Here is a 25,075-nt window from a genome sequence, read left to right as displayed (position 1 = left end):
TGACACTTTCTGATAAGAAGTTCAAAAGCTAAATCTTACCTAGCATGACAGTACAAAAGAATTACAGTACCAATGTATACATCTGATGCTGCAATAAAACTGACATGAGGTTATTCATGCCTAGAGTAATATAATCTTAACAGCACTTTTCTTCCCCTAAATCATTATTTCTAATTAGATCGTCTGCTAGTTGGTGGGTCCAGTTACGATGTGTATGAGTTGAATAATAATTGGAGGACAAATATCAGGTGAAACACATGCTGCAGAGACAATTTATTACCACTGCAGATAGGTGTGGAATAGATGTGCTAAAAACTCTTAAGCTGGTCTCTTTTCAAGTACTGAAAACAGCAAGTATCACAACAGATGGCTTCTGTGCCTTTTACTTACGAAGAACAGAGGGAGATTTCCACCTACCATTGAAAACACAAAGAAAAACCCTTTATTATTAAAAAAATCAACACAAAACCCCAATAGAATTGAATTAAAGGCACACTCCCGATACCACACAGGTATTTTCATGGCAAGTCTTCCATCAAGAGAGCAGGCAGTCACTTACCAGGAATGAAGAATTCTGCCACCAGCAACCTTCCTGATAGTGGAATCAGAAATGCAATGCAAATCAGTAGTTACTAGGAAGTGTTCCCCTCCACCACTCATTTTATACCTCTGATACAGCACTGAGCATAGAATTTCTAGTCACCAACATAACTCCTTCCCTTTCTATCATCTAGTACGTGACAGCTCTTATCTCCTGGGCCATAATATGTCAAATACTTCTACATAATTAAAGCCACACCGATTCACTGGCTAAGAATATCTCACGGGTAAGTTTCTTTTTAAAGCTGCCTTATCTCTAATCAAGGGTTGCCTTCCAGTAACACAAGATTTTGTGCCTAAAGGATATTATACACACACACACATATATAAAAATAACATTCATTTCTCCTCCACAACGCAGCAATAACTAGAAAATATCATTATACTCTGATTTCCCTTTGTAGTGCTAAATCAGACAATGAAGGATGACAACTGAAGCAGACAAAATGTACATTTTTCTTAAGTACCGAAACTATAATTTATATCCCTCCCTTGATACAAACCTTTATTGCAGTACCACACAGCATCTTTGAATATTTCATTGGTTTGTTCATCTCTGAGATTTGTCATTATTGTGGGGTTTATTTAGGAATGAAAACACAAATCTGTAGAGGTCAATAATACATGAACAAATTGGTGACAAGGCTTATGTCCTGTCAGGTTATTTTATATTTTAATGTACTGTTAACAGTTCATTCTTTTCAAATGCAAATGTGTTAAGGGTAAATTTAAATATCAAGGCAAGCAATTCTGGTAGCATGGCAACAACATGCTATGCTGCATAGTAAGAATTTGGAACGGAGGCAAGTCTTTGCTTCTTTCCCATACTTGATCAGTTTATGAACAGAAATATTTGTGTTCTTTGTATAACTGCCTTTATGACTATTCCTACATTAGTAGCTGTAGTTGTCTTTGAAACTCAAGACAGAACAGCAACCCTGTGAAACCTGGTAGCAGTCAGGATGGCCAACCTCAATAGACAGAAAAGCTACAGATTGGAAGAAAACATTAAAATAGAAAAAAAAAAAATATATGCTTAGTAACAGTGTTTAATACAAGATTTCACTCCCAGGAGAGAGATTTGATGTGGATTTGAGGAGTATCACAGCTCTGAAGCAATCTTGCGTAGGAACGAGAAACAAGCAATCCCGCCTCTGTGCACTCTCCCTGATGTGTTGAAAAGACATCTCTCTTGGCTTTTAGAGTCTGAGTTTTGAGGCCTATTTTAAGATTTGACTAAACCAACAGGATGCATTTGCCCTTGCACTGAAATGATATTTTTGCGGTAGCTGGTATCAGTGATTCTAGAGAGTAATGTCAATTTCTTGATGTCATTTCACTCTTGGTGATGGGGGGGAGGGAATTAAAATCCTATGTCATTCCAGAACAAAATCTGGTCCCTGCAACACTCATTCTCTTCAGTTGTTCCAGTTGCTTTAGTAACCAGGCACTCAGGAATATATTACCGTTTTGCTGGGTCAGGAAAAGGCAAAGTTAACTTGCACTTCTGAGAGTGAACTTGCACTTCTGAGACTCCCTAGAAAGACAGGCTAACCAGTAAAGTATGGCAGACGATCTTCTGGCTTTGAAGGGCACAACGGGTGACAGAAAGTCCACCCAAGTACCTTTGTTTCTGTCTAGTGCATGAAGGCAGTAAATATGTGGAGAGCTGTGTGGGAATCTTATTTTCTTTATTATTCTTTCTCCTCTCACATAAAGATCAGCTATTTCACTGAACCTGAACACTGAATGCCAAACAGAACTAGTCTTTCTGGGAGGTTCTTATAATACTGTTTAAATAGGCGCTGTCCTTGCGGAACTTTGGCTTCTCACCCTATGTTATAGCTTGTACAGAGAGGGGAAAAAAATGCTGGTTAGAAATACTTGTCTAAGTGTTCTTGGCATAATTGAGCACCAAAAAAAGACAGACACACAGCCTGAATTTTTTGTTCCTTGGTAGTTGTTTATCCTGGTTTAATGCAGACAACATAGTGATGACTTCATAGTCTTGTGTTTCATACAATTTGCGGCAGGTATCACCTTGTTTTTGGAATTGCAGCTAATGTTTCATTCAGGCTCCCTACTTCTACCTAAACATTCACTCTTTTGGAGCCTACACTTCAAAAATTCCTGTGACTTCCTCTTCCTCCTCAGGGAATTTTCACATACAGACATACCACTATCACTACCAACAACAGAGATGTTGTCTTGTTTCCCCTCTTCCTTCTTTCCTTCCTTCCTCCCATGTTTTCTTGCTTTCCAATATGCTAATTTTATTTCACTAATCAGTTTAGAACTCCTAAAGTAAGTCAGCACTTATAGGTCTACAGGTCTCTCCCTTATGTAGGAGATGAGCTTTGTCCAAGTTTTATTACCACAACCACTTCAAAAGTGCCTGCCCTGTCACAAATGCTTTGTTGCAAGATTTGGTTCAACCTGACTTTTGACGTACTTTGTTTATTCCTTAGTACAAAATGCTGTAATGACTGAATCTTCCCCCGTGCTTGGGGAGTTCTGGGTGCTACAGGGTCACTTTGCATAAGACCAGTGGTCTTTTTCATGGCACGATGCCTGTGCAGTCCCTTCCAGAGGCCCTTATGAGATATGTCCATGTGACTCTCCCAAAGATAGGCACAGTATGTTTGTGGAGAATTGAGGTAGCATTGTTATGGCATCCTGTTGCTAGTTTGTGGTGCAACTAAGGTTTACATCAACTGTTAGAACCCCAAGGTATGCACAGTCTTCTACATTTATTCCTATGCTTCTGTCTTCAGAAGCTTACTCAGAGGAGCAGACCATACAGTGATCCCATGGGATCATTCTGATGTCACTCCTAAAACCTCAGCTGAATGATGCTCTTTCTATGGCCTCAGGTTCTTAACACAGTGAGATGGAATGACGAAAGTCTGTACATAAGAATAGGAATTGTCCATCTCTGTTTATCTGCTAAAATATGAATTTTCTGTTCAGTTTTTACTGGAATTACTATCTCACTAAATCCCCTGGAGAACCCTTCAGTGTAATGTCATGATAATCATTTGGCTGTCACTCACAACAAATCCAAAGTGGAACAAATGGAAAGAAGAGATGACTTTTCTACAGTCACTGCAAGAAAAATACCTTACTGGAGAAAATGTAAATGAACCCAAAAAGCCCTCTGTTCCTGTGGTAGACAACATCACTTGGCATTCTGGACTACAGTGGTCAAGAACCTAGATCTGCACACCCACAAGAACAGTGCCACCACTCATGGTTAGTGTTACAAAACTATTCTGCTGAGTCATGAGCTGTTGGTTTGACGTTGTATTTTTAAGAAGATGTTGCTATACTCGTGACAGTAAGAAGTAACTTGCCTGCTATGACCACATTATGAAATCTTAGCTATATCTAACCACTGTACTCAGGTGAAATAATTTCACTAAATTCTTCAAGGACTAGATCCTGTGAACCCATAACACACAAAGGTAGATGATGTATAAAAGAAAAACTTGCAAAATCAGGCCTCTCTCTTGTAGAAACGTTTTAGGAATAAATCCAGCGGATTTCACTCTTCGAAAATGATCAGGGTTACAGTACAATTGACTTGGGGAGAAGAATTTCTGCAAAGGTTGTAACTGACAAGTGCATCTGTGAGAGGGATCTCAGAAAGCAAAAGGAAAGACAGAAGTCTGGAAATTATGCTAGCTGATGACACACAAATATTCTTAACACCAATGTACAAATAGAAGTTGAAAAACTACTCAATTCAATTAATAGAATGGAAATATTCAACCTACTTTTTACGTAATAAAACAATGACAACTTCTTCCTATGTGGCTGAATCTTCATTACCAAGTCTGTAACTAGAAGGACTATTTTCTGAAGGAAACTTCATATCAATAGTTCAAAACAGACAACTATCCCAAGATACTCCTCCGTGCAGCTCCCACCGGTAGTTCAGGTGCGTATCAGCAGATTCTTCTGCATTGCATAAGTACTACTATTTGAAAATCCTTATCTAGATTCCAAACCTCACACTGGTTATAGTTGACATACTACTCCACTAACTTTTTGTACACTTTTTTGCCAGCTTTCCTTTCCTCTTCATTTGCTTCTATTCAAAAAGAAAATGATCCCTTCATGCACGAGTATACTTCAGAGTATGCATCTCCAGCAGTAGTTCATGCAACCTTATCATCTGAGAACAATGACACTTCTTCCTTTTCATTCCTGCCTACACGACTTCTAGCTCTCCCTCTCTGGCTTAGGCGGAACTACCTACTAATCCCAGAGTTTTCTGTACCAGTGTCTGCTCAGCTCCAACTTACGCCTCTTGAAGTGCAAGTTACCTTCCTGTGTTGCAGCAGGTGAATGAAGACAGTAAGTACTGCAACAGAAAAGGAAAGGAATGTCATGTACTCAAACGACAGTGCATTTACTTACCAGCATCAGAAGCAAACAGTTCATTCTATATGTTTTTACAAGCCGTATAAGACCCTTCCTCTGGAAAATAGTATTGTTAGCCAAGATGAGATTTAAGTTCTGACAAAACTGAGAATTGGAATGAAAGCCCTCTTCTCATGGATGCCATGATAAAGCCTAAGCACTGCATGTTCAGCTCCTACAGGCATCACAAGTCTAAAGCACTGAATACTTCAAGAAACACGTGGTGTTGTCTTGAACTGCTTCTCACACAGGTCTCAAGGGAAAATGGATCCTCAGGAAAAAAAAGAAAACACAAACAAAAAAAATCTTACATTTTAATGCTCTCTCCAGCAGACTAAAGACATTTGCAAGTATCCAAAGTACTTATAATGAACATTTGACTCAGCAATTGCATGTTTTGTGGAGTGTCTAAAATATAGTGAATTCTGATTCTGCTTTCAGCTCTTCCTCTTAACTCACCAAGTTCATGTGACCGCATCAGTGCTTTATTTTCTCCAGCTATAAGAACTACCATTATGTCTTTTGCACTAATGTTGCAAGGCTTTAATTGCCTCACAGGAGTGCCAAAAGATACTAGGTATGTTCTTCCTTTCCTTTATATCTACATTAAAATAAAAATATTTCAAGCAAATATATTTTCCTTGGGAGTCTTACAGTAAGGTATTAGTTGGTACTAATAGTAACATACTGTTACTACAGGTAATAGAAACCAATGTATTATACCGATGTTATACTCCATCTTTGCTAAGATGCATGGTTTAGCCCTGGAATGGAAGCTCTAGTTCTTTCTAAAAAAAATCTGACTTCTGAAAACATGTCTGCTTCTTGTATCACATATGGATAGGCACAAGCATAGGATCATAGAGCAATTCAGGTTGGAAAGAATGTCGGAGGTCTCTTGTCCAACATCCTGCTCAAACCAGGGTCATCAGTGAGGCCTGATCAGGTTGCTCAGGGCATTATCCAGTCTGGTCTTAAAAACCTCCAAGGACAGAGACCACACAACCTCTCTAGACTACCTGTTGCCATGTATGATTGTCCTTGTGGGCCAAAAGATTTTTTTTACATCCAGTCTGAACTTCTCATTTCAACACATGCCTGTTGTCTCTCATTCTCTGCCACACACCACTGTGATGAGTCTGGCTCCACTTCCCTGACGACCTCCTTGTAAGTACTGGAAGGTTCCTGTTAGGTCCCCCCAAAGCCTCCCCTTCCACAGGCTAAGTAAGCCGCACTCCCTCACCCTCTCCTCACAGAGCCTGGCCTCCAGCCTCAACCACTTTGGTGGCCTCTGCAGAACTCACTCCAGCTCATTAGTATCTTTCTTGTACCAGGTGGGACCAAAACTGGACATACTATTATAGATGCAGCCTATTGAATGCAGAGTAGAGGGGGATAATTGCTTCTCTTGATCTACTGGCTGCATTCTTGTTCATGCAGACCAGGACGCTCCTGGGCTATCTTTGCTGCCAGGGTACACGGCTGGTTCATATGCAGCTTGCTGTCCACCAGCACCTCTGGACCTTCTTGTCAGAAGACGACTGCCTCTATCATTGCAATGGCTTAAAGTATGAAAGCATTGTCTTGTTTATTTAAACACAAATTACAAGGGAAATGGATATAAAAAGTCTGCAAAAGCACTTAAAACCTGATGTGTTCAAAGGCTACAAGCAATATTTTGTTCTGGACAAACCCAGGGTCTTCCAGATTTCTCTCTGAGCTGGTAGCCTGGAACAGATCACTTCTTGGTAGATTTCTCTACCTTCAGCACAGGAATATAAACTGGAAGAGGCTTAAACCGTGGTATTTTCACAAATTATTTCTTAGCAAATGTTCTTATCAGAACAGCTTGAGAGATGGTAAAATTATGCTTCTTGAAGTGGTTCCTCACGTTCACAGCCTTAAGCAAAGGTCACTTTTAAAGACCTAGCTCTTGTTTAAATTCATGTCCAGTCTCCAACCTGAACTGGCATTACCCAAGTAACTGCACAAAAAATGCTTTTTGAGATGCCTCCTTTGAATCATAAGACTTTGACCAAAAGAGCTAAGCAGCTATGGCCTCTTCAAGAAGACTCTTCCTTTATGATCAGATAATCAAGGGGAAGCAGTAATGCAGCTGCTGATTAGAGGCAACACTGCATTTTTAAAAATAGCTTTAGAAATTTCCAAGTGTAGATAAGGACTAAATGATCAGAGAATTTAGGTTTAGGAAGCCTGACAATCAAGGTTTACAAGGACAAGTCTGCAGCCTGAAATCCTATGAGCCCAAAGTGGAGTATGGACAGCATCTTCGCCTTTAGTAGTTTAGTACCCACAGAACAACACAGGGAAAGAAAAGCTCTTCCGTCTTTGTCTGTCCCATATGGAGGAGAATCTGGATTATACAGTGATAAATTGCAATCTTATGCTTTAACATAAATGTCAGTCTTATGCTTTTCAACATACAGACAACCAGCACATACTGTATTTTTACTTCTTAAGCGGCAATAAAGAATTACACTAAAATTCCTCCCTTTTAAAATGACCTTACGTGGAAATACTATTGCTCACACACTACCACATAAAACTGCGACAGAGGTTGTTTCTGTTTTCAGTTCTGCTGGTTAAGTAATGAGGGATTCTTAGGTAACAGGAATAATTCATGAAATACCTTTTCTGCAAACGGATTTCCCAGCCCCTCCTGGGAGATTATAGGGTGGCCTTGACCAGGTAATACAACTGAAACTCTACTTGCATTTTTTATCCAAACTGGTCACAATAATTTAAGACTTCTTAAACATCACTGCAATGCACGTTTATCTCTGTACTATAAATGTTGCATGGCCTCTTGTCTTTATATAAATTTATTTTCTTGTATGCCTTCACTAGCATGGTACAACCATCAAAACGGCATTGAGGATGCAAAGTACATAAATCTGAAAGCGCAGACTGCTAGTTGAGGCAAAAAAAGCCAGTCTTTGCCTTCCCAATATGCAGCTCCAAACGCAGCATTCCCTTCCTCTCCCCCACCCCCACCCCTTTTGTTACGGCAATACAAAACCCCCCATGTATTGAAAAAAATGCTCAAAAAGGGGAAAACAGACCATGCTACAATGTCTCACGCTGTTTATCCCAACAAAAATCAAGTATTCTTAATTGAGCAGCTTTTTCCCTCCAGACCTCCTGACGAATGGAACAGGAAGACAGCAGATCCGCAGCTCTCGTCCATTTGCCACACGGGGGGCACGAAATCAGAAACAAACACAAACTCCTGGCGGTGCTGCATTACGTGGGGGCTCCTCTCGCATTTCTTTTCACTCTACTAAGACAAACAGACTCTTCAGTCTCCCGCCCTCCCACAAAACACAGACAGGATGCACACGGTGCACTGTCGGTCCCCGCACTACCGAGAGCAGGCGGCACAGCACGGCCGAGCCGGAGCGCTCGCAGCCGTCCCGGGAGGGAGCCGACCGAGAGCCGGCAGCGCGAGGCACCCACCGACCCCAGCGGCAGCCCGGCTCCGGGGAGAGGCTGCCCGCTCCCCAGCGCCTGACAGGATCCTCCGCCGCCGCCCCGCCGCCACAGCGAGCAGAACGGCGGCTCCGCGCCGAGCGGGGGGGGGGGGGGGGGCGGGACATGAGGGCGTGCAGCAGCCTCCCCCGCCGCAGCCCCCCGCCGCCGACTGCGACCGCACCAGCGGCGACGCCATGCCGCAGGGGCTCCCCCCCACCCCGGCTCCCCGTCCACCTGCGGGCAGCTCGGTTGCCAGGGGATGGGGATAAGGCGGGTGCCGCTGCTCGCGGGGCGGGCAGCTCCCAGCCCCGATGTCGAGGGCAGCAATGTCCGCGCTCACGCGGGGGCGGCTGCGGCGCCCCCTCAGCGCCCGCCCGGCCCCGCGGGCTCCCCGCTCCAGAGGGGACCCGCGGGGATGCTGCCGCCCCACCCCCGGTGGAGCCGCCGGTCCCCGCGATGACACCGGCTGCCGGCCCGCCGCCCCGCGCCTCCGCTCCTTACCTCTGCTAGCAGCGGCGCGGCTGGTCCCCACCCCGCGCCGCGGCGGGGACGCGGGGGCAGCGACCGCCGCTCTTTTGTGTGCCTGCCTCAGCGCCACACACCGAGACGGCTGGTGGGCCCGGGAAGCTGCGTGCGAGAATACTGCCGGCCGCCCGGGAACCTGTATGGCGCATAGCCCGGCCTCCGCGGGAAGCGGCGGAGCGGCCCGGGGTCCCCCGCCTCTCCTCGGCGCCGCCTCAGCGCGCCCGCCCCGGCCCGCTCACCCCCCCGCGCTCGGTTGCCCCTGGCCCTGCCGGCCAGCCCTCGCGGCCCGGGGCGCGGGCGTCGGTCTCCGCTCGCAGGGTCCTGCTCGGCCTGCTCCCAGAGCCATTGGAAGAGGCAGTGGGAGCACTCCCTGCGCTGCCTCATGGAGGGCCGGTGAGGTGATGCCGTGTGGCTACGCCCCGCAGCTTCTCAAAAAATGGCACAAAAAGTAAGTGGCTTGGTGATGCAGACTAATCTGTCAAGTACGGTCTTCCACAGGGACCGGAGACTGGAGGCCCAGCTCTGCGCCAGCTTCACAGGTGCCGGCGGAGCAGCTCGCCCAGTCCTGGACGCTGAGGCGAGCTGGTGGCAGGGCACGTCACTCCTGTGCTCCCCAGCCTGCGGGATGGAGCATCCTTCAGTCCGGCCACCCTTCAGCAGCCCCTCAAGCAGCAGCGGTAGGCAGCTCTGTTTGCTGGAGGCCTCCAGTCCTGCTGTGACGCATGGTGAGGCCACGCTGCACTGTACATCTAGGGACCCCATTTCAACGGGCCATAGCGTATGTTGTTTCCTGTGAGTCTTTCATGCTACTTTTCTGTGAAGAATGTAATGTAACCTTTCTAGTTAATGATCTCAGGTTTCCCTGTTGCTTGACATGCTCCAGTGCAACAAAATTCAAATCAAACACCAAAAGTTTGAACATTACAGCAGGGGACAGCACTGGACTTAGTCATATTCCATCATACAGCCTGATTTAGGAGATCAAATAATGATTTTTATGCCCTTGTGCATAAAATACGTAGATTCCTCCCTCATAAAGATTAAAAATGGAAGATGCAATCCACTGAAGTGGATTTCTCCGAGAACATTTATTACGGTGAATGATAAACATAGTTGGTTTCTCAGGCCTTTTATGAGAAACTACTAGATCTTTCTACTGTAGCTAGGTGATGGTGATTACTTTGTATACAAAGGAACGTATGCAAGATAAAGTGCTCTTAGGCCAATTCTGACAGGACTTGCTCATAAGTATGCAGATTTGAGACTCGCAGCTATTCTTGAGTGTAAAAAGTAATCTTTCTCATTATAGCAAAAGTGAAAAGCTATCTTAATGTAATTATATTGCATTCCAGTCAGCTAGATATCAGTGTTCACTGTAATAGCTGTGTGTCCAACTTGGTGTGTTTTTGTTTGCCCTGGGGCAGCTATACCAGTTGGTTAGCACTGAGTCAAATGCCATGCACATGCAAAGGCCCTTCATGAAAACACCATTTTGTGGGGGTTTTCTTCTTGCTTTTTGTTTAGTTGTTAGGATTTCTGTTACGATTCACTAATACAGAGTAGCCATTTGCTACTAAGAGGCTATTTTCTATCATGGTTTTCTACGGTGACTTTTCTCATCTGTCTCTTTCTCTATCCTGATTGCTTGACTGATTTTGGTTCTCTTCTGAAGATAATGAAAACTGACACATTGCATAAACTGTAATGCATCTATGTTTTACACGGAACTACAGGAAGTTATATATAATCTGTAGATCGTTTTTTTAAATATTTGCCAAATTATTAATTTCCAGAAATTGTTAACATGATGAAATAGCCTTGTGTATGTAAGGAAGTTTTCACTTTCTCAATCAATACACCAAAAGATGTATTGCCAGCTTGTGTTTTCTTTCTGAAGTTAATGCAGCTGTAAGTATTGTACTACAACTGACCTCTCAAAGACCACAGGGGTCCCAAAGGGAAAGGGATATTTTTTAACTTCTTAAATTTAAGTTCCTAATAAACATTCTCCCTCGGTCTCATTTTGGAGACAGTGACTCAGACATGGTTATTATCGAAAATTACATACCAAAATGGAAGATAAAAATAAGGTGCATAATATCAGTCCAGTAGTGCACCTCTCTGCTACTCTTCAGTTTCTGGAAATAAACTTTTCCATCCAGGCCAACCACAGATGCAGAGGTAGGGTATTCCCCTCTATTTAATGCAAACTCTACACTGTTCCATATGGCTTCAGAGGACACACAGTTACTAGTTACTTCAGAACCCTTTTTTTTTATAATCATAGTTTGAACCTGTTACTGAAAAAATGCGATGTTAAAAACAAGTAAAAGTCTTCATTCAATATCTGTTTTATAGAAGATTTTGGTACCTATTTGCCATTTTTTATGTTAACAAAGCATAACAGTCAAAAGATCACTTCAGATTACACCTAGAAAAGTCAAGAAGTGCTTCGAAATGTGTAATTACTTTAAATTGTCTGAGAGAAATCTTCCTCACTTGTGAATCTATGCTATGTACTTTGCAGTTAACAATGCTGTTTAACAATACACAAGACAGTACAAATAGATGACATCATTTTATAGATATTGAAGGATTATATCATCCCAGGAGGCAAACCTCCCTCCTTCATAATAAGATAAATTTATGTTTCATAAAACATTCAAACTGCTTTGAAAATGCTTATCAAAGGTGACAGATTTTGCATTCCTAAGAACGTGAGTTTTTCCATTTGAAAATTTCAGCATCAGGCCAATTAATTTATATAGTTAGCTTTCGTTTCCATATTAATCTTGTATGATTTGATGTTCCCAGTTTAAACTGTCAGTTACCTTTCTGTGTCTAGTGTCATCCAGCACCCTTATTAGAAGCACCAGGGCTACAATTTTAGGGATTTCTTTTGTTTCACAGTCTAATAATTTGGCCAACATGAAAACTGCTTTGCTAAAAGAATCGAGTGTTTATTGAAACAATTAACTTTTTCTCTTAAGGGTTCTTGAGTTCAACAAGCCCAATTCACTACAGGAAGAATTTCTTGTAAGGAGAGAATCAAACAGAAGCGCCAAGGAAAGGATTCCAAGCACCTACTGTAAGTACCTCAACTAGATATTATAAACATCTCCACGTTTCCTGGTCTTTCTATGAAACTTCCTTGGTCACACCAACTTCCATTCATCTATCTTAGCAATAAAGTCCTAATTCAAGGACTGTACTTAACAATAGACAACAATGTGCATTAAGAAAGTAAATTCTAGTCTCAGTATTAAACACAGAAGTATCATCCACCCAGGAAGTGGTGTGCAGAAGCAAATGCCATCTTCAGTTCCTCTTGTAATCCATTCACAGCTTTCTACGTTTTCAGGCTGTGTTAACTGTATTAAGCACTATAGCTGTGGCATTATGATAGAGTACATTCTCCCAAAACTTGTGATAAGTGTAAATATGGTAATAATGAAAGCAATTGAATTCAGAATAAAATATCCAGTTTGTGGTTTTTTTTTAATTCATACCGAGTTTGGGTGGGGTTTTTATTAATTCAGGTGAATTAATTGCAGTACAAGCATGATGGGACCAGAGCTTTTGCAGATTTGCAAAACCATAAGGTTAGCTGTTAAAAGGCACATAGTTCTTTTCTCAGCTTTTGGAGTTTTCTTCTAGGTTTGTCTCATGCATACAGAATCGGATTCATTCTGCAGCTTGTTCTCCTCCTCCCACCTAGGAGAGGCACGAGGGTTGCACAGAGGAAGTCAAAAAAGCTATTTTGCATCATTTAATTATAAGCCCATTAGCTGACCGAGAAATGTTGATGGGGTCCACAAAAATGTGTCTTGTCTGCCCTAGGCAGCATAAAATGGGAACATGCTTGAGCTCAGAGGAGGAAAAAGCCACATGGAAAGACTGCAACAGGGAACTCGCACTTGACAAATGACCCAAGCATGACAAAATTTAGTGACAAAACTTTTAACACTTCATCTTCTGAAAGGCTTGACATTATCAGAAAATATGGTTTCACTGTACATTTTGAAAAAAAAACCAAATACCCATTATCAAAGCCTTATTCCCTTCTGAGCTAATCAGGCTCCAGTTATTTGAATCACTGTTGTTCTTTCCAAAAATTGTATACTGGTGCAACAGGAGTGCATCATTAAGTGTCCACTGACTGGAAGAAACAAATCACAGTTCTCTATTGCACTAGTTTCCATTCCTGAATTTCCACTGTTTTTCTTGATGTTACTCCCCTTTTATAATCATGGCAGTGACAAAGGGTAAGGCCCATATAGCTAACCCCTCCCCCCCCCCCAACCCATGAGAAAGTCAGAACAAAGAATGACTTGTGAAGACTCTCTTGTATAAGGTGAAGGGCTAGAAGTTTGTTACAAGTATAGGGGCTGATCCTGTTCTCACTGAAGTCTACGGGAGTTAGGCTTACGAACAGGAAACTTCTCTCAGTGCTTTCAGCTGTCTTCAGATTCCTCAGATGTCCAGCTCTCTTGCCTATTCCTTCCAAGTCTAGAGCTCCAGAGGTGGAAATTCTCATATCTTGTAGTGTATATTTATAAGGGGCTCTGATCCCACCAAATGGTAAAAGCATGCCCCAGTTTTGGGTATTGACTAGTTTTACAGACCTAAACTCTTTTTTTTTTTATATATATATAATTCTGGGTTTCTTTTTGTTAATATCTTGACTTCCACCTTAGGAGGAGTCAGATTAAATGTATAAACTGTGAGTGAGATAGGAGCATGACTTAGTTATGGTGAACAAAATACATCAGTGGACTTAATGCTAGGCAACCCCACTGCAGTCAGTCAGGAAAATTCTTGGTTACCAGCTAAAAGCATTACAAGTTTATTTCTGCTAGTAAGATGGGAAGCACAATGAGGCAAGTGGAGTAAGTATTGTTTACTCAAAATCTCTATTCCCTAGTACAGAGTGTATTGATAGATGTCATACACAAAATTCCGTCTCTTTCAGACAGGACAAAGAAATGGAGTACGAACCTAGGGAGGACTGCCCAGTTTTGTGTTGCACCAGACTAAGGGTAGTAGGTGCAAAGACTTCTGTCCAATTATCTTGACTTGTAACCAGTGAGGCTTCTAGTCTTGGCATTCCTATGCTAGTTTTGCAGAAAAGATGCCTCCCTGTCTTTGAAAGAACAGAAAGACAAAAGCAGCTTTGCCAATAGAATGTCTCCTAGAATGGCAGAATCATATTTCAGGAATATCAAATCATCCTGCTTTTCCATCACGAGCCTTAGGATTTCTAAATTCAAACAATTTAGAATTTAGATCACAAACTACCCTCTAAACAGTGATTTGATGAAATGCAAGAACCCTGTAGAAGACACTATTTTTCTTAAAATATGACAGAAAGAGTATTTCTTTGAGTATAAAACTATCTAATTTTAAAAAAATGCATGGCTTGTAGAGTTTTTTTCAGAAGTAAAATTCATGAGGCAGCATCTATGTCTTTAAAGCCCTGTTTAAATCTCAGGTCAACATTGTACTTGTATATTGTTGTAGAAAACATGACACAGAACACAAATAATTCCATTTCCATTAAGTAAAAATTCTCCTAGACTAAAATCAACTTACTTCGTATCAAGCTGAAACTATTCACTGTATATGCAGATGTGGTTTAGCTAGGAAAAAAATATGACTTTTAAGGATTAAGAAAATTAGAGAGATAAACAGCAAGTCTTCAGTTTCTACAGCTGACATGTCAAAAAAAAAAACCTATACAAGAAGGTATCAGAACAAAAGCTGCTTGCTTAATGTATGGCAATAAAGTGAAGTCTGTCCATGAATAAGTCAACAAGCTGCGACTGCAGTCTATCAGAAACATAAGTATGCTGGCATGCTTTCTGATGTTAAAGACAATGTACATAAGCAAGACTGATTTTTTAAGTGCTTTTGCATAGGAAAACAGTATTTATAAAGTAAGTGAAAAGATTACTTGCTATTTGTTCAGGTCTCTCCCAGATATCTTCCTATGGGTAAAGCCTGAAAAACAAAAATTCAATACCTGAAAAAACTAAAATGTGACAAGTACGTTACAGTCTGAAGTATATTTCAGGCAAATAATTTTTCAGGTACTATTCTCGCATTGCCTGCATATCCAGAGAGTTCATAAAACAACTAAATGATGATTTATGCATGGAATAAATCATGAATTACCTTGGCAGTAATTACTTTGCCAGGGAAAACTTATTTACTGATTGCAGACACCCATACAATAACATAAGGATTTTTTTATTGCGTGAACTAATCAATCAGCATGAAGCACAGACATTGATGGTGAAAACAGAAAATACAATGTTCCTTTTTCCTTTATTTCTGAAGGCAATATCTAAGCTCTGTTGTCACTGAGAAGTGGGTCTCTGCTCTGAAATGTAGAACAAAATAATGTGGGATGACCTAGAAACTGTACAGTTTCTGTGGTTACAGAGGTAAAACCATGCTGCAAACCTAAGGCAACAGGACATAAATTACTATGAGTCTTTAGAATCACAGAGAATGCAAGAAATATCAACTTATTAATTCTGAAAATCAGATCAACAACAAGAAAAAGAAAATGACCCTAAATCTGTAGCACTAGTTCAGTACTCTAAAGCTGTACTTAATCCACAGGAACTACAGGAACTTGTAAAGACTGAATAACACATCAATATTCCCAGCACCAACTCGGTAACTTCACAGCTAATGTATTGTTTTATTTATGAATATTACAGCTCAGGCTTGCTCAAGTTCCACAAGGACTCCGTGGCAATCTTTAGGGTGAAGAAAAATCACAGGTTTGCCATGTGCACCTATTTTTGGCTCTTCACTCAATATTCGTATACTTTTTTTCTTCAGTTCTGTCATAGCCGCTTTTATGTCATCAACCTTATAAAACAAAAATACAGTTCACACAAATTAACATTTTACACTGTATTATGCAGATTCTACATTTAGGAGCAGTAATATAATTCTTTACTAAAATGTTATTTCTAAATTCTATATAATTCTGAAAATAAATTATAAAACAGTTTTAAAACATCTAGTCTTCAAAATAAAAATCGTACAGAAGTTTGCATTTGTTATTTGTAGATTTTATAAAATATTGTTCAAATAGATTGTGCTACATTTAAGAAATTATTAAACAAAAATCACTCATGCACAAAGCCCGTTGATTTTTTTATGTTGTTACTTGATAAGGATTCCATAAATAATGTAAACTGTGCTCTACTGTTACTAAGAAGATCACACTGCTCTCAAACTATCAATAACTAAAGAAGAATGCCTCCCTGTCTAATTGATGACAGAACATTGACTTACTAGATGCTGGTGAAAAGGAAGGGTAATGGGCAGAAGGGAAAATGAAAGTCTCTTTTAGATTTATGTATCCTCCTTCTGAATAGGTTAAACTTCATGAAGCTTCCTAAGATCAAAACATACCCAGAATATGACCTGGGTTTCCTGTTGAACTTAATTATAATAATAGCCTTTAACATAGTATTTCAGTGCAGTTTCCTGCAGAAAATGTAATTAATAGAAACATGTCTATACTGTATAATGTGGTCTTAAGTCTGATGTCATGCCATCAGATGGCATTTGAATTTTCCCAAACCTTAAATGCATTCATTCTTTGAAATAATAAAATTAGCACTCAGTTCAGCAAATCCGATTATCAACAAAGACCTAGAATTAAAATAACAGCATTGCTGTTTGTCAAGACTGAGGTGTCTGGGCCTAACTTGATGAATAAATTTGCATGATGCTATTGGAGGGAAGAAGGAAATATCTAGCTTTAATTCAGAGGAACAGACATCAATTAATTCCTACTCATTTGCAGCGGTTTTGTTCATGAAAATTCTGAACTCACTACAGTTCTTCCTACACAGAACTACAAGTCTGCCGAAAATAAAAGAAAATTACTGTGAAGTTTTATCTAAAATAAAACAGCACATGTAATGTGTGCCATAGTCCCCTCCAGGTTCTCTCCCCAAGCAGAAAAGCCACTGCAGCTGCTGCTCCTGTCCTGCAGAGATGGCCAGAAGAGAAACTGTGTCTGGGCTCAGCTGGAATGAATGACTGCATCCCCAAGCAAGCCGTGAGGGTAGACAGTGGAAAGCCTGTGGGTGCATCCGTGTTAGGAGAATAGCAGGCTCGGATTCTCTTTTATTTTACCAGGTGTCCAGAATGCTTTTCATTGCAGATATTAAATTCAATTATAGCTGGTCAGGAATAATTTTATTTCTTCTTAAAATGCTTATTTTTTCTGAAACAAATTCCCTATCAACACAACTGTCTAACCTTTTCCTTTGACTAAGATGAAAGAAATAAAAAAGCATTTTGATAAATTTGTCAGGCTTCCTCTCCAGTATGGAAACAATTTTTACAATTCAGCTTTCTGCAATAAAATTGTTCACAGAAAGATATTTAACAATCAATTGACAGTGAAGTTTTTTTATAGTTTTCCTGAAAACTCTTTTTGCTCAACCTCAGAAGACGACATGTCTTTGAAATTGCAAGATTTTCCATTCTGAGAACGGAAAATTGGAGGAGGAACGTTAGTATCTTTTTGTCTGACTATGGTAGTGACCAAATCTGTCTTCAGTCCCTCTTAAACAGCAGCTCAACAATGTATTGCTTTTTTCTCCAAGTAAATTAGTCTATAATCTTCCATTTGTTTTTATGTGGAGACAAACATGCATGAGGGACTTTGGACAATCATTTCCTTTTTTTTTTTTTTGGTAGAGAACCTGTTAGTGAGTTACAAGGCTTCGTTTAGGAAAATCTGGCTGCAAGTAGCACTAGCTTACACAACTAATAGAAATTAACTGCTAGATTATGACTTCTGGCTTGCTTAACCTACTGCATACAGTTATAAATTTTCTTTTTTAACACAACACTTCTACATTGTCCAACATGGTATAATTAGCATGTCTCATTCTTCTAAATTTTCATAATTAACGGTATGACTTCCCTTGACAGCCATCTTTGGTTTATCTGCAACAAGATCAGCTGTCATACAAAATGGAAATCTACATAGAACATTTTCAGCTGATAACAAATATTTCCTGCAATGTCTTAAAAGGGATTACATATACTTGAAACCCTTGGAAGCTCTGAGCTCTTGCTGCTGAGAAATGCCTACAACTTCTTTCTCTTGTACCTACAAGTAGCACTGATCTTACAAAGGGCTGGAGGTTTTTTTTGGTCTTGCTGCAAATCACTTCTTTCTTCTACACCCTCCATTTCCTAAAGTACAGATTAGGTCTTTCACATTTCTATAGCAGAACTGCCTAGCAATACAATTCAGGGTCAATTGAAACAGAATTAATTTTCTTATTCTTGAACATCTGCAAATAGGCAAACAATGTAAGAAAAATTGCAATGTTTGCATGTATGCAAAATTTCTCAATTCTCAATGACAGCATGCAACTGCAAACACTGGTCTTTGTAGATGTATTCTGAAAACAATTTTTACTCATATCAATAATCCCATTACTTTTTATTTTTACACTTTGCATGAAATAATAAAGTTTGCAAGACTCAGATCTGTGAAATATTAAAAACATGTATCATAGGTGGCAGCATGAAATTTTGTATCAAACATCTTACACTAAAAAATGAGTATACTAAACAAGATAACTACTTTATCCAGCACCTTTACATCTTATGTACCTCCAGATCAATCTCTCTTTGATGGACAAGAACAGGACAGAAGAAACTGTGGAGATTTTACTGCTGTTTGGTAAGTACAACTGACAATATTTTTTGATTTCTGTATACAATTATTAACTAAGTATCAAACAGGAGGAAACTTCTGAAAATCTAAACTACGCCTTAGCTTAAATTTACAACTCCCATCTTTTTCCAGTCTATGTCCTTTCTATGGCAGGAAGTTGACACCTTTCACTCTTCACAAGTCCTTAAGATTGTTCACCTTCCACACTGGATACTTAACCCTCCCCTCCCCAATTTAATCTTTATAGCATAAAAGAGGCAAAAAATTATCATATAGCTTATAAAACTGAACTGTGATTTCCAAAATAGAAAAAAGGCATTTAACACTTCTTAGGCAATATAAATTTTCACAAACATGACAGCCTTATTTGTTTGTCCTTGACACATGTCAAACGTATGAAAAAATTATGCACACTTTAATATCTCTATCTTATTATATGATATAGTGTGTTAAAATACCTCAATGCAGATATGATGCATTCCTCCAGTCTTATTTTTTTGCAGAAAGCTTGCAATGGGACTTTTCTCTCCTAAAGGATGTAGAAGTTCCAGCTTGGTATTTCCCAGCTCCACAAAAACAGTGTACACACCGTGTTCGGGAAGAGCAACAGTCTCGCTCACCTGTGCTCCTAACACATCTTTATACAAGGACTGAGCTTTCTCCAAATCGGGTACTGCAATTGCTACATGATTAAGTCGGCCCAGTTTCCACAAACAGCTTGGAATGTTTTGAGAAAAGGAATTCGATGATGATAGAGTTCGTATTATGCAAGCTGAAGTCTGCAACCTGGTAAGAAGCCCTGGAAAAAAGAGAATAGCACCGATATAATGCTCTTGAGAAAGTAACAATATCTGCTCTTTCCCGTTTTAACGAGGCCTGTATAACTCCTATGTCATAAGCACACCAGTGTGCAAAGCTGGAGGCAGACTGAGACCAAGCAAAGAATTATTCTGTAGTACTAACAGACTATGCCATACAAGTCTTACACTTAGTTTCACAGATCTGTTTCAGGATGCTTAGAAATACTTCAGTTCTAAGTGCTGTGAACAATACCATGTCCAACTGACCAATAATAGTTCAGAAGATTATCTTTCAAAGGTCAAAATCATATTAGCTTTTTTAATGCAACTAGTGCCACTGACTTCACTGTGACTTACAAAAGAAAAAGAATGAGACTTGGCTCGTTATAATTGAAAAGATAATTATAATATTGGATGACCATATGACACAAAGTTAAGTGCTAACGTGTAGAGAAAAGATGGAGGAGTCATGGAGAAACTCAGTGTCATGAAAAACTGCTTAGGTATCTACAGAACTCTTCACGGACTGCTCTGACAAGACAGTACTGAACTTTGCACTATCGGTGTCAAATTGCTGTATTGTTCACAAATAGTTCTGGGGTTGCTTGTTTTTTAAAAAAATCATGAAAAATAAGACACAAAATGAGGATACTTACAAATGAATTACATTAAAAATTGATCTAGAGAGTACTAGAATCTGGAGAGTTTGGGGGTGGGGGAGAAATTGCGATCATGTCAGTTGTTTCTAGCACCAGAATCAGAATTTGATGAAAGGATGTATTCATAAAAGCCGCATTTTAATTTCATGCTAGTTTGCTTTGGGCCATGTCAGAGTTCCCAATGCCCCAAGGCCAAGCTAGAGGCACCTGAGCATTCTGGAAGTCTTTGAGGCATTCTTAGCTTTAAATTCACAAATGTGCTATTTTGCTAAGAGATCGTGCCACGAATGCACTGAGATTCCAGATGCTTTGCAATACACTGAGGAGAGCACGGCTTGCATTTTTTCAGACTCTGTACTCCGTAAGGTTAGTAGTAGCTGTAATCAATCAGCTAGCTTCACTGCACGAGAACTACCATTTTCACATGCATTCAAGACTCTACAGCTATCGGTTAATTATTCTTCACAAAGAATGATTCTTCACAAAGATGGCAGTCCTTAAATCTAGAGCCTTTCTGAGCATTGTACTGTGATGGAAGAAGTGTTTGTGTGTACTTGAGACTTGAAACTGCAACATGCAATGTACATACTTCCAAAGACTTTGTATCACAAAAGTAAGTCTATTCACAGAATCACAGAATCACAGAATATTCAGCATCTTTTGATAATACTAATCAACATCCTACATGAAAAATTTCCAGAAACTTGTCCAGTTCTGCAAGTAACTGCCCTGGAGTATTTCTTGCCAGCCTTTCACACACGTACATCCTGTCATCTCCTTCATCCCAGCCAGAAGTTCTGGATAATTCTTTTTTGCTTGTTACCTTTAAGCTATCATACTGGCATAGTAGAGCAACTCAGTAGTTCAAAGTACTTTTCCACTATTTACATATTAAAAAAAAAATTCCATAGCAACTTCTACACAGAAGAAAAATTTTAGTTTTTCAAATGTCAATACTGAAACTATTTTGTAGATAAGCTTGCCATCTAAATGCAGCTGTAGCTGGGGTGAACAAAGCAATTGCCCAAGGAAGCAATACTATGCAATGCTTATAATTTACAAAATAAGAAATATGCAGTACCTAGTTGGCATAATTAGAAGCATGGATAATTAACTAGAGTTTGACCAGAGTAAATAATGTGTCAAACAGTAGTAAGAAACCCCACCACCATGCAGTCTTTTCTGTCCACCTATGATTCTACCTAAGCACCTCTTGTTTCCTACAATAATATCTTAAGGCCTGATTCAATTCTTGCTCAAGCAAGAGATACTCTTCCAGTTAAAGGTCAGTGTTCTCCAAAAGATAAAAATCCTTTGAAAGATAAGGACCAATTACTACATCATTTGTTATGTTTCCTAGAGCCTTTTATTGTTTCATTCCTTCTTCCAAACATTAACAGACCACAGTTCAGTAGAAAGACTACTAATGTAGACTTTTCAAGCACTCTTTACTGATGGGAAAGGCTAGGATTTTTCCCATTCTTTTTGATATCTCCCATCTGTAATTGTTGCTGTACTTCACACAGGGCATATGACTACATGTTTACTATAATTTATTTTGTATTTTGTCTATTTTCAAGTAAATTAACAGAAAGTAGAAACATAGACTCTTAGTTAGCTGTTACTGAAGCAATAACAAGAAGAATAGAAAATGTTATTTCTGTTGGGTTCTGCCCAAGAAATGTTGGATTTTTGTGGTGTTTCCTGGAAAGATAATAGATTGAAAAAGTGAAGTATATTCCTAGGATTCTTGTAAAGTCGAAGATACTTAAATGCCCACTCATGACAATACTATTTACGCATCTCTCCATTTCTTCCTCTCACTCAATGGAACAGGTGGTAGAACCCTATGTATTTTTCCTATGAGTATGTAGGGGCAGAGGACTCTTCAGTGGGTTTGGTGGGTTTTTTTTTTTCACTTTATTCTATGAACTCCTGTGTATTTATCCTAACTCTAGTCATATGCATACAGAGCTTTAATTTTAAACCCATAATTGCCAGTATGAATTGACCAAGATTAAACAAAAAGCTTTCGTGTTTTTCTTGCATTATATAGATTAGCAACTATAGAGATTAGTTACTTAAAATTCTAATCTTCTTCTTCCAACCCAATAATCAAGATGACCCTGCAGTGAAAAAAAATGCTTTTCAGATTGAAACACCATCGCTGCCATGTTTCAGGAAAGAAACACGTTTATGCCTGTATCTCAAAACTAGTCCTATTAACTGTTATGGCTAAATTCTTCAATCACAAAAGCATTTCTTTACTGACTACAGAGTTATTAAAATTGTTTTCTCCAATGTTAAAAAAAAATACTTTCTCTGCTTCTTTTGAAGCCAGTGGACACTGACTGAAGTATCTATCCAAGTATCTGTCCTGCTTGAAAAACTTGCATACGCTGACCAAATTCACACACGCAGTTGCTTCTCCTGGTATATACAGCATTTGCCCCTACTGTTTTTTTTAAGACCTCATTTTTCAAACACTGACAGCCAAATCCGATTTTTTCTAGCTATTTTGTCCTTTAGAGAAGATTCATCTGATCCTGCTCTCATATATAATTGCTCACTTCCTAGCCTCAGTGATACTGCAGAATGTATGTCACCTTCTTTAGCATCACTTGAAGAACATTTTTAAATTGATCTATTTGGGTTTAATTCTATTAATGGTTGACTGATCTACTAGTATTATGCACATCAGAGTTTAACCATGTACAGTTCTACCAGCTGTGGCTTACATTCTATAACGAAGCAGATTATGAAGTAAGAAGTCTAAAGTACCCCATAAAATGAGATCCTCATCCTTCAAATGTTTATTCATAGGCTTGTTGCTTCTTATGTGGGGCAGAGTTCATCAACTTACACGCCTAAGTAATCAAACGCGAGCCAAACCCAACTGAATTCAGTCATGCTCTCTATGGGGAGGTTACACAACTGTGGGTGGCAGTAAGAAGAACCTTGTCACTGGGCACTGCTCTATTGTCAACCACTGCAGGCTGAGAAAGACTCCCAAGCACGGAGAGGATACTGTCGCCATTGGGAGTCTGGCACACGGGGGCTGTGTATTAGCTCTGTGGCCCAAGTGGAGAACGGGCCTAGGCTGGTGAGTCTTAAACCCCAGCAAGGCAAGGTGCATCAGCTTCCCGGAAGCTCTGCCAGCCAATGAGGCTTAGGTCACCCATAGTGCTGCTCTGCTCTGTGCTGGAGGTGACTTCTGGGAGTCAGACGGGCTCCACAGGTCCTGGAAATGGAGCCTCACTTTGCTGCAGCTCTGGTTTCTTCCGTCGAAGTGCAACTGTAGTTACACAAAGGTGTTTTCATTGCCCGTATCCCACTGATGGGTCACTGACAGCACTGAGTCGCTCGTTCCCTGTTCTCCTGCAGCCTATAGCTATGCAGTGAAACCGCGTGGTTCAGGTACGGTAAGCTCCACCTGCCCGCCTTACTATGAAGCGAGTGAATAGTCCACACAATTACAATGAAAGGGAATCGATTTTGCATGTGACCTCCAAGTTGTACCCGAACAAGACAAGCCTCTCCTTGCACCTCTAGTGTGGTGTTTGCCGCGGACGTGTATTCTAAGCCAGACGATGCCAGCCGCCGACGTACCCGCCATCCTGATCGTAAGACCTCATTTTCACTTACAAAAGCCGCCCCGTTTCGCTGTGGCCCGTGCGGCTCCCGCGGAGCGCCCCGGGCCCGCTCCCGCACCCCAGGGCGCGCAGGGCGCCGCGGGCCCGCCCGGCCCCGCCACGGAGCGCAGCGCCCGCCGCCGCGGAACCCCGAGCCCTGCGGCCGCGCCGGCCGTCACTGGCCCCGCCGCCCGCCCCCCGCGTTACCGGCCGCCGCGCGCCCCAGGGACGCCGCCATCTCGCCGCCCCGCCGCTTCACCCAGCGCGGCCGCAGCAGGCGGGGCCTGGGCGCGGGGAGCGGCCGCCCTCCGCCGTCAGCACGGCAGCGGCCGCCAGGGCGTCCCCGGGCGGGGAGCGGTTGGGCGCGGTGGCCGGCCGGGGCTGTGTGCGCAGGGCCGGCGCCGCCGGCGCGTCCCGGTACGCGGCAGCGGCGGTGGCGGCAGCGGCGTCACGCCGATGGGCTGGTGGGCCTTTCCCGGGAGGAGGAAGCTGCGTCGGGCGGGGGACGTGCGGCGGAGGGAGGGCGGCTGCCGTCAGGACGGTGTTCTGCCGGGAGCGTCGTGCAGGGGGGACTCGGGACAGCGGGCAGGCTGTTCCCTGCCGCTCCGCGCCTGTCCTGTCAGGGGCCTGCGGCGCATCCGAAACACACAGCTTGTGCCCTGTCAGATCTGGTAATATCCGAATGATTAAAGGTGCGGGTCAGAGTGGTCAAAATGGGTATTTAAAAGTCTCAGTACATGACGCGTCCTCCTCCAATGCAGCTGTAGAGTGTCAGGTACGTTTGTGACGTTTGGAGAAGCACGGGAAGGGGTCATGCCCGTGCCTCTGCTGGCTGGTGATAACTGTAAATGTAACAAATGTAACATGTAGGGGATGTTATCACTTCAGGTGGTCAGAAACAAGTCTTGGTTCTTTGTGAATAATTGGGATGGTTGCAAGACAAGGGACTCCTGAATAATCCCTTTAGGCGCCTGGGCCTTGGGAGAACAGGTATGCAAACTACAGAGATAAGGAGGCTGCAGGATAATCTGAAGACCCCTGCCGAGAGACGCCAAACAAACATGTGCGATGGACATTACCATATATTAATGAATTATCGGAAAAGGCATTACTATGATAAACATTTCTTGGAAATGTAATGAATATGTATGTTAACATAGCATAAATACCTAGTAACTGTGTCTCTTCGGTGCACACGTTTGGAGGAGAGAT

General features: G+C 41.3%; 2 protein-coding genes and 1 long non-coding RNA gene across 7 annotated transcripts in view; 1 reads left to right on the top strand and 2 right to left on the bottom strand.

Annotated features, from left to right (window-relative positions):
• The window catches only part of APBA2 (amyloid beta precursor protein binding family A member 2), a 109,568-nt gene extending 100,343 nt beyond the window's left edge, over window positions 1-9,225 (bottom strand). The window contains exons 1-2 of one of the 4 annotated variants that reach the window (XM_075431682.1): window positions 9,019-9,224; window positions 8,109-8,326 (exon numbers count right to left, since the gene is read on the bottom strand). The gene's annotated coding sequence lies outside the window, so the exon portion shown is untranslated. Of the gene's footprint in view, window positions 1-8,108; window positions 8,327-9,018 lie in introns of all 4 variants that reach the window. The other 3 variants (XM_075431683.1, XM_075431684.1, XM_075431681.1) reach the window with 3 other exon arrangements.
• A 68-nt stretch (window positions 9,226-9,293) lies between these two features.
• On the top strand, window positions 9,294-18,778 carry LOC142362565 (uncharacterized). The gene is made up of 3 exons (XR_012765154.1): window positions 9,294-9,490; window positions 12,033-12,130; window positions 18,715-18,778. It is a non-coding gene; the product is annotated as an uncharacterized LOC142362565 (long non-coding RNA).
• MCEE (methylmalonyl-CoA epimerase) lies at window positions 15,275-24,151 on the bottom strand. Of its 2 annotated transcripts, none has more exons than XM_075431695.1 (3): window positions 24,071-24,151; window positions 19,231-19,571; window positions 15,275-15,924 (listed from the first exon to the last, which is right to left on the bottom strand). In XM_075431695.1, exons 1-3 carry the CDS (start codon window positions 24,099-24,101, stop codon window positions 15,772-15,774), a joined length of 525 nt encoding a protein of 174 aa, XP_075287810.1. In that variant the 5' UTR covers window positions 24,102-24,151; the 3' UTR covers window positions 15,275-15,771. The 2 variants fall into 2 exon arrangements, with proteins under 2 accessions (XP_075287810.1, XP_075287809.1); XM_075431694.1 differs by lacking the exon at window positions 24,071-24,151 and adding an exon at window positions 23,013-23,873.
• Window positions 24,152-25,075: the final 924 nt, after the last annotated feature.

This window comes from Opisthocomus hoazin, chromosome 10 (assembly GCF_030867145.1).
Source record: "Opisthocomus hoazin isolate bOpiHoa1 chromosome 10, bOpiHoa1.hap1, whole genome shotgun sequence".
Lineage (NCBI taxonomy): Eukaryota > Metazoa > Chordata > Aves > Opisthocomiformes > Opisthocomidae > Opisthocomus > Opisthocomus hoazin.
Note: the sequence above shows the minus strand (reverse complement) of the source record. Positions and strands in the feature narration are given on the sequence as shown.

Excerpts from the sequence above, each read along its gene's own strand:
- MCEE (XM_075431694.1), bottom strand. The coding sequence starts at position 23,052 with ATGAATAAACATTTGAAGGATGAGGATCTCATTTTATGGG. Across the intron at positions 19,572-23,012 it reads TGAGGATCTCATTTTATGGG|GGCTTCTTACCAGGTTGCAG; the intron begins GTACTTTAGACT and ends TCTTTTTTCCAG. Across the intron at positions 15,925-19,230 it reads TGCATCATATCTGCATTGAG|GTTGATGACATAAAAGCGGC; the intron begins GTATTTTAACAC and ends TTGTTTTATAAG.